At 42.5% G+C, this 10,144-nt stretch overlaps 1 protein-coding gene across 5 annotated transcripts in view; it reads left to right on the forward strand.

Annotated features, from left to right (window-relative positions):
- Positions 1–10,144, forward strand: part of kansl1b (KAT8 regulatory NSL complex subunit 1b) — a 292,755-nt gene that overhangs the window by 274,377 nt on the left and 8,234 nt on the right. For all 5 annotated transcript variants that reach the window (XM_043675343.1, XM_043675344.1, XM_043675342.1 and 2 more), the window contains one exon: positions 8,257–8,509. In XM_043675343.1, the coding sequence (XP_043531278.1) occupies positions 8,257–8,509 (253 nt within the window). The remainder of the gene's footprint in view (positions 1–8,256; positions 8,510–10,144) is intronic.

Raw genomic sequence — 10,144 nt, forward strand, 5'->3', positions numbered from 1 at the left:
GTGACGTCCAGGAATGCGAGTTTGTTGTCGGTTTCTTCCTCCTTAGTGAACTTTATGCCTGTGAGGGTGTTGTTGATGATGTTAAATGTCTCTTCTATCTTGTTTCGTTTTGTGATGACAAAGGTGTCATCTACGTAGCCGACTCAGATTTTTGGTTTGATGGTTGATAGGGCTGTTTGTTCTAGTTTTTGCATTACCGCTTCTGCTATGAATCATGATAGCGGAGAACCCATGGATGTGCCGTTGGTTTGTTTGTAGATTATGTTGAAGGTGAAATGGGTGGTGAGGCACAGGTCCACTAACTTCGTGATGTTTTCGTTGGTAATGTGATTGATGGTGGTTGGGGTGTGTGCGATGGTCTCTTCTAAAAGTGTGGTAAGTGTTTCCTTTGCCAGGTCGATGTTGATGGAGATGAACGTTACGTCAAATGAGATCATTGTTTCGTCTTCCTCTATTTTGGTGTTTTTGATGATTTTTAGGAATTCCTGGGTGGAGTGGATGGAGTGCTGTGACTCTTCTACTAGGTATTTCAGTTCTTTGGCCAGTCTGTAAGTTGGTGTTCCAGGTAGTGAGACTATGGGTCTGAGGGAAGCTATTGGACCTGTGCCTCACCACCCACTTCACCTTCAACAACGTAGTGATCGAGATCTGAGGTGTTTTTACATAACTCTGGAGTAGGTGGGATTTGAACCTGAGCTGCTTTGTTTAGAGGTAGAGGCACTACCACTGTCATAAGAATCCCCCCAGGTTGATTTTCTAATCAACCTATTCAGAGATATTATCTCTATTCTCACGAATGCCATGACACTACGTTGCATACAAGAATCTCCCAGGACAAATATATTTTTGTGGTCAGCCTGTTCAGAGATGTCATGACACAGCTCAGGAGCAGATGAGAATTAAACTCGGGCCTTCTAGTCTACATCAAGTTTTTCATTCCTGGGACCATTCTCGTGAACCTCCTCTGAACATGCTCTAGGGCCAGTACATCCTTCCTGAGATATGGAGCCCAAAATGGTGTACAATACTCCAAATGTGGTCTGACCAGAGCCTCAGAAGTACGTCCCTGCTTTCAAATCCTCTCAAACTAAACACCATCATTGCATTAGCCTTCCTATCTACTGACTCAACTTGCAAGTTTATCTTAAGAGAATCCTGGACTTGAACTTCCAAGTCTCTTTGCACTTCAGCCTTCTGAATTTTCACCCCATTTAGAAAATAGCTTGAGAAACTCCTCTAGTGATGTCCTGTGAGATACTTAATTTTGCCAGTTTTGCAGGAGGTGAAGCCTGTACCAAGCCAACGTCAACAAAAGAATGAGGAAGGTTCAGGTTAAACTCTCAACCTTAAAATACAGAGACAAGAGTTTTACCAACTGAAACTTGGCTGACAGCAGCCATCATAGCATAAAGCATCATGTCAATAGATTAAATCAGAGTGGTGCTGGAAAAGCACAGCAGGTCAGGCAGCATCCTCTATTGCTGCCTGACCTGCTGTGCTTTTCCAGTACCGCTCTGATCTGAACTCTAGTTTCCAACATCTGCAGTCCTCACTTGCCTATGTTAATAGGTGTAATCATCTCAAAGATTTAGATTAGCTGTATGCCTCCTTAACTATACTGTTCACATGCTCTGCCAACCTCTGGGATCTGTGAATAATTGCTCCAAGGTCCCTCTGTTCCTCTAAGCTATGCAGTTCATTAAATAATTCCTCATCTTGTTTCTTCTCCAAAGTGCATCACCTCACACTTATCAGAGTTAAATAACATCTGCCACTGGTCTGCCCACCTGACCAACCTATCTGTGTCTTCTTTGTAATCTACAGCCATCTTCTTCACTATGAGCCATGCTACCAATCTTGGTGTTGTCAGCAAATTTATTTAGCATTCCCTCCCACATTTTAATCTATATTATTTATGTATATCACTAGCTTTTGTGTCCTATTAGTAAGCCAGTTTGTAATCCATCTTACCAAATTTCCTTCAGCTTGTTCTGAGGAAAGGTCACCAGTCTCGAAGTATTCACTCTGATTGCTGTTCACAGATGGTGCCTGATCTGCTGAGCTTTTCCAGCAACTTCTGTTTTTGTCCCTCAGTTTCATGTGCTTTAACCTTCTCACTTAGGCTCCTATGTGAGACCTTGTCAAAAGCTTTGCTAAAATCCATATAAAGTACATCAACTGAACTTCTCCCATCTATGTACTTGGTCACATTAACCAAGCATTTTAACAAATTTGTTAGGAATGAAATCCCTTTGACAAAGCCATGCTGACTATCCCTAATTAACCCATGCCTTTCCAAGCGGGTATTAATTTGCTTCTTCAGAGTTTTCTCCAATAGTTTCACTACCTCTGACATGAGACTCACTGGTCTGTAATTTCCTGGTTCATCCTTACCATTCCTCTTTAAAATGTGGAACCACATTAGCCGTCCTCTGGCACTTACCCGTGCCACAGGGGATTAAAAGTATATCCACTTGAATATATTTTTCCCACCCTTGCAATTTAAAAAAAATGTGAGAAAGATAATTTTGCTATTTATAGACCAGTAAATGTTACTGGAGGGGTATCATTCAGAAACAACGTTGCAAGAGGGAATTAGCACTCTCTTGGACCAGCATGGATGCATAGTTGAGTAAGTGTTAGGAAACAAAGAACTGTGGAGAATTGCAGTTTGATTTCGACTCAAGGGAGGTGAGTACAGTTGACTTTCCAAAAGTGAGTACAGACAAATGCAAATGTAATAACCAATGAAATGTATCATAAATTTCAAGAACATGTGAGCAGGTTGGCTGAATGAACAAACATGGTACGTGAAATTCAGAAATTTGAGATGAGTTTGGTGGAAAAATAATTCAAAAACAGTACGTGCTAAATGTTTCAGTTTAAAGGGATACAAGAAGAGAGGGATCTTACAGGTGTTGGTGCAGTCTTTGAAAGTTGCAGGGCAAGTTTATAAAACAGCAGACAATAAAGCATGCAAGAGTCCTTGGCTTTATAAATAGAACCAAAAAATACATAAGGTAGGAAGCTATCTTTAAACTTACATAAAATTCCAGCTGGACTATTGTCCCCATGTCTCTCTCGGTGGCATGTCAAGATTTTGAAGAGTGTCAAGCAAACCTTGAGAATGGTTTAAAGCACCTAGAATTAATTATGTGGATAACTGGAGAAAATGGGTTTATCTCCTTAATAGATAAGGTCAAGAGGAAAGCTTTGGATATACTCAATTGAAAGAAACATTTTCTAGTGGTTGAAAGGTTTGAATGAGAAGGCACCAGTCTAAGATAATTGACAAAGGGACCAGAGGCAATATGAGGGGGGAATCTCTGTTACATGAGAAATGGTTAAGATTTACAGTGGTAGATGGTAGGTACAGATTCAGTAGCAGCCTTCAAAGTGGAATGAATGGACTGCTCATTGACAGGGATGAGTTTGATGACCGAATGGTCTCATTCAGTACTGTTCTGACTGCTTTTATTTTTGTTCTTTTTTTAAGTTGCCCAGGCTGTGGGATCTGTCCTGTTTCATGCCTTTTTTAATATGTCTTTTTAGTTTCACAGTAACTCTCACTTCCCTTTGTTAATCAAGGTTGTTTAAGACCTCTAAGGGTGTGTGCAGAAATCTCATACACAAGATGTCTCTTTATTCACTACTTTGTTGCTGATCCGTAGTTGTATCAATTCACAGTTCTGTTCGCACTATCATGATCCTTTTCTGATTCATCCCTCCAGAATCACTCTTAGTTTGGTTCTTGATTTATCTCTTTCTCAAACCTCATGTCAAAATCAGTCACTGTAGGCTTTGTTACATGGTTGCTTCCTTGCCATTAGAACATAGAACAGTACAGCACAGAACAGGCCCTTTAGCCCACAATGTTGTGCCGACCACTGATCCTCATGTATGCACCCTCAAATTTCTGTGACCATATGCATGTCCAGGAGTCTCTTAAATGTTCCCAATGACCCTGCCTCCACAACTGCTGCTGGCAACGCATTCCATGCTCTCTCAACTCTCTGTGTAAAGAACCCGCCTCTGACATCCCCTCTATATTTTCCTCCAACCAGCTTAAAACTATGACCCCTCGTGTTAGTCATGTCTGCCCTGGGAAATAGTCTTTGGCTATCAACTCTATCTATGCCTCTCATTATCTTGTATACCTCAATTAGGTCCCCTCTTCTCCTCCTTTTCGCCAATGAAAAAAGTCCGAGCTCAGTCAACCTCTCCTCATAAGATAAACCCTCCAGGCAAGGCAGCATCCTGGTAAACCTCCTCTGAACCCGCTCCAAAGCATCCACATCGTTCTTATAATAGGGCGACCAGAACTGGACGCAGTATTCCAAGTGCGGTCGAACCAAAGTTTTATAGAGCTGCAACAAGATCTCACGACTCTTAAACTCAATACCCCTGTTAATGAAAGGCAAAACACCATATGCTTTCTTAACAACCATGTCCACTTGGGTGGCCATTTTAAGGGATCTATGTACCTGCACCCCAAGATCCCTCTGTTCCTCCATTAGATTACTAACTAATTCAGGTCTGTTATATCTGATGTATTCCTGTTCTCTTGGTAGAATACTTGTATATACGAGATACAGGAAGTTCTAAGATAACACTTGTTTTGGCAGTGTAATTTGGCTAGAATGTCACTGAAGAATTAAGGAACTGTACTTTCTAGAACGCTTACCTCTGTTCACAATAGCACAATTCCAGTGGGGATCACTTTATGCACTTTATTCTGCACTTGTGCTGAGATTTGCGCTGACATTTCTGTGCCATTTGGCGCATGCACAATGTTGGTGCAGGTCTTTGTGCCATACCACGCGTGCGTCAGTGTCCCCTGCTGGGAGAGCAGCTTTCTGTGAGAGGTGCTGTACAGACAGCAGCTTTCTTACGTTTACTTTTGTTTCATTAATAAATATGATTTCTACCCTCATTCAGGCTGTGCTATACTTTGCATTAGACTTTTGGGTGATTTTTTTTTTTAATGGATTACTTTGTGTGGGAACAGGCCCTTCAGCCCAACAAGTCCACACCAACCCTCCGAAGAGCAACCCACCCAGACCCATTCGCCTACATTTACCCCTTCACCTAACACTATGGGCAATTTAGCATGGCCAGTTCACCCAACCTGCACACCTTTGGACTGTGGGAGGAAACCGGAACACATGGGGAGAATGTGCAAACTCCACACAGACAGTTGCCTGAGGCGGGAATTGAACCCAGGTCTTTGGTGCTGTGAGGCAGCAGTGCTAACCATTGTGCCACCGTGCCACCCATTTGAGTGATAGTGAGTGATTTTTTTGCTGGAGTGCCCCTAACCACACTTTTCCTATACGATCCATTATTTCTATTGAACGATTTTCTATAAAGCAAGGTTTCACTGGAACAAAACTTTGGCATTATTGGAGAACTACCTGTGTGCTGCCTTTGGCTCTCGGATTGTTCTACCTTTGTAATAAGTGAAGAGCCTCCCATTATAAGTAGTGTTGTTGCAACAAATTTATCTGGTCTTAGTATTTATGGATTCTATTGCTTTCTTGTACTTGAACATCTCCAACCAATTAGATTAGATTACTTACAGTGTGGAAACAGGCCCTTCGGCCCAACAAGTTCACGCCGGCTCAACAAGTTCACGCCGACCCACCAAAGCGCAAGCTACCCAGAGCCATTCCTCTACATTTATCCCTTCACTTAACACTATGGGCAATTTAGCATGGCCAATTCACCTAACCTACACATTTTTGGATTGTGGGAGGAAACCCACGCAGACATGGGGAGAATCTGCAAACTCCACACAGTCAGTCGCCTGAGGCAGGAATTGAACCCAGGTCTGTGGCGCTGTGAGGCAGCAATGCTAACCACGGTGCCACCGTGCCGCCCAATTCTTAATGAAGTCTTGTACCCTTTACTGTTCCTCAGTTTTACCCATAGCTAATGCACTATCTGTTGACCAACTCTGTAATTCTCTCTAACTGTCAGTGCGTTACTCATTTTCTGATTCCCTTGGAAATTTATAACCTGGAATATTCACCAATGCTCAGCTTGCATCCACATCTGGGAAACTGTAGACAGAAGAGTCTCACATTAGTGGTTGGGAAGCAATTACAGAAAATTCTTAGGAATAGGTATTAAGAACATTTGGAAAAGCATGGGTTAATTAGGGAGTAGTCAGAACGGCTTTGTGCGGGGCAGGTCATGTCTTAGTAACTTGATTAAATTTTTCCAAGGAGGTGTCTACATGGATTTCAGTGAAACTTTTGACAAGGTCCCTCATGGTAGGCTCATCCAGAAGATAAGATGCATGGGATCCATGGTAAATTGGTCACTTGGACTGCCTTGCCAATAGAAGGCTGAGGGTAGTGATGGAAATCTGTTTTTCTGGCTGGAGGTACATGTCTAGTGATGTTCCACAGGGAACTGCACTGGGACCTGTGTTTGTGATAGATGTAATGAAAGATCTATACTTGAATGAAAGTATAGATGGGTGAGTTAGTAAGTTTGCAGACAACACAAAGATCGGTGGAGTTTGGATAGTGTAGAAGGTTGTTAAAAAGATACAGGGGGATATAGATCAGTTGCAGGTATGAGCGGAGAAATGGCTGATGGAGTTAAATTTGGATAAATGTGAGGTGCTGTTCTTTGGGAGATCACATAGTCATAGAGATGTACAGCACAGAAACAGACCCTTCGGTTCGACTCATCCATGCTGACCAGATATCCTAATCTAATTTCGTCCCATTTGCCAGCTCTAAACCCTTCCTATTCATATACCCATCGAGATGCCTTTTAAATGTTGTAATTGGACCAGCCTCCACCAATCCCTCTGGCGGTTCATTCCATGAACTTACCACCCTCTGCTGAAAAAGTTGCCCTTTAGGTCCCTTTTAAATTTTCCCCTCTCCCCCTAAACCTATGCCCTCTAGTTCTTCCCCCACCCCAGGGAAGACACTTTGTCTATTTACCCTATCGGTAACCCTCATGATTTTATAAATCTCTATAAGGACACCCCTCAGTCTCTGATGCTCCAGGAAAAACAGCCCCAACCTATTCAGCCCCTCGCTGTAGCTCAAATGTTAAGGAAAAGTATACAGTTAATGGCAGGACCCTGAACAGCATTGATGTACAGGGGGATCTTGAGATTCAAGTCCATAATTCTCTGAAAGTGGCCAAACAAATAGATAGGGTGGTAAAGATAGTGTGGCATGTGTGGCATGCTTGCCTTTAATGATCAGGGAATTGAGTACAAGAGTCAGGATGTCATGTTGCAACTTTATAAGATTTTGGTTTGGCCACATTTAAAGTATTGTATTCAGTTCTGGTCGCCACATTACTGGAACAATGTGGAGCCTTTGCAGAGGCTGCAGAAGAGGTTAACCAGGATGCTGTCTGGATTAGAAGGTATGAGCTATAAGGAGAGGCTAGAACTCTGGTTGATTTCTCTTGAGTGGCAGAGCTGAAAGGAGACTTGATAGAAGTCTATTAAATCATGAGATGCATAGTTAGAGTTGACTATCAGAATCTTTTTGCCCAGAGTTGAAATGCCTAATACACTAGGGGCATACATTTAAGGTGAGCGGGGGCTAGTTCAAAGAAGACATGAGGGACAAGACTTCATGTAGAATGGTCGGAGTTTGGAATGCACTGCCAAGGGTGGTAGTGGAGGCAGATATGATAAGTCTGTTTAAGAGGCTTTTAGATAATTCCATGAAATGCAAGGAATGGAGTGAAAAGGACCAAGAGCAGGCGAAAAGGATTAGAGTAATTTAGCGTTGTATTCAACACAACATTATGGGCCAAAGGCCCCTTTGCTGGCTGTACCTTTGTGTTCTACCTCTGTGATAGTCGCTCCGTCACAGTCTTCCAGCTGAGTTTGTATTTCTATTTTTGCTTTTCTACTTGTGCTAGTTGCATTAGTGTAAAAAAAGCTTCCAATTCAGCAATAGATCCTGTTCCCTAATGTTTTCACGCACTTATCACGTGCTTAATTTCTTTCCAACTTTTTTATTGTTATCTTTTATTCCATCCTCCCAAACCAGAAAGATTCATACTAATTGTGTGCCTTCACCTTACATTCATCCCTCAGCTCTCTGAATCAGGGATCAGTTTTTTAGCTGAAAATGTGTTGCTGGAAAAGCGCAGCAGGTCAGGCAGCATCCAAGGAACAGGAGAATCGACGTTTCGGGCATAAGCCCTCCTATCAGTTTTTTAGACCAAGTGACTATGAGTGATAAAATATTTTTATTTTCTAAACTGCAGATCTCACAAATCAACAGATGAACATTCCACCCCGCAGCCTGGTAACACAAATCCTTCGACCCCTCAACCTGCTTCCCCTGACGTGAGCTTCCATAGTCTTGGAGACTTGCCCCTCACACCTTCACCTTGCAGTCCCTCGGCACCTCCAGTCAGCCCGGATACATTTTGTTCTTCTCTTTCTCGAGAGAGTGCTGGACGGGTTTCAAATGAGGATACACGCTGTTCGACGCCAGATATTAGCCAAGAAGAACAGGTGAGAATGAGCAGTTGAACCGAGAAAACTATTGTACTGTCTTAAAATCTAAATTACCTAATGGCTGATATGAAGGCAATCACGGCAGATATCTTCTGGTTCCAAAGTCATCAAGCCCAGTTGGAGCAAATGATGGGGTGGTGGATGGTTAAGGCAGGAGAACAAGTTAAGCAGAAAATTACAGGGCAATTGGACGGTCTTTGGCTGAATTCAGCTCGGGTTCTTTTTTTGTTCTGAGGTAGAATTAGTAATGTAGATCATTTAAGGGCTATCAGCATTGATTATGAAGAACTTATTGTCCTTGTCTAATTTGCATTTATGCAAACTTGACATGAAAACACCAGACATTCTTTAAATTGATGATGTATGTTTCGATTGGTCCCTTGGAGATTAGTCCCATGATTTTTGCTTAATACAAAGACAGTATGTGAAGGAAATTCATTTCTGGTTCTAAATTAGAGAGAAGGCAATCTGAGTAAGAATATTTTGGGATATAAATTAGCAGCGTAGGCCTATAGGTGCAGACACCTGAGGCATTTTGAACATGAGACAGCAAAGCAATGTGGTCAGATATTCAGGAAATTGCAGTTCTTTAATGTGGTAGCAGGGCTAGGAATTGAATGAAAATAATTGGAGTCCTGAGTTTTGTATACATAAAACAAAGACATGGAGTTTCAGTTTATGTAGTGTTTTCACTTGGCCTATTTCAAAACCAAGTTCTAGAAGCAGCAGTGAGGTAAACAAATGGACACTTCGAGACGTTGATTGTTAGGACTAATTGCATGCAGCTCTTTCAAAGAGACATAATGGACTGAATGACCCCTTTGAGTTTTGGCTATTTCATTGGTGGTCAGGATACAAGGAAAGCATCCCTGCTGCAACTTTGAACAACACATTAGGATTTCTTAATTCCAACTTTGAGGGCCTTCAGTTTAATATCTGAATGGTGGAACTTTTAATAATGCTGTCTTCACTCAGTCCTGCACTACAGTGGAAGCCAAATTATGTACTGAAATCTCTGGACTGCAATGTGAGCCCACAATTTTCTGACTTGAGGTGACCTCGCAAGAGTGCAACCAACAAGCCGGTTAAGAACAGCGCACTACAGGCCTGTCGGCCCTCAATGTTGCGCCGATCTCTGGAACCAATCTGAAGCCCATCTTCCATTTTCATCCATATATTTATCCAATGACCATTGAAATGCCCTTAAAGTTGGCGAGGCTACTACTGTTACAGGCAGTGAATTCCGTGCCCCTACTACTGAGTAAAGAAACTTCTTCTGACATCTGTCCTATATCTATCACCCCTAAATGTAAAGCGATGTCCCCTTGTGCTAGCCATTGCAAGGAAAAAGGCTCTCACTGTCCACCCTATCTAACACTCTAATTATCTTATGTCTCAATTAAGTCACTTCTTAACCTCCTTCTCTCTAACAAAAACAGCCTACAGTCCTTCAGCCATTCCTTATAAGACCTTCCCTCCAACACCGCCCCTCGCCCCCAACCCCGTTCAACATCGCCCCCTGCCCCAGCCCCGTGGAACTCTGCACTCCAACCCTGTACAACCCAGCCCCCAACCCCATCCAACACCACCCCCCTGCTCCCCAACCCTATGCAACACTGCCCTAAGCCCATC

This window comes from Chiloscyllium plagiosum, chromosome 33 (assembly GCF_004010195.1).
Source record: "Chiloscyllium plagiosum isolate BGI_BamShark_2017 chromosome 33, ASM401019v2, whole genome shotgun sequence".
NCBI lineage: Eukaryota > Metazoa > Chordata > Chondrichthyes > Orectolobiformes > Hemiscylliidae > Chiloscyllium > Chiloscyllium plagiosum.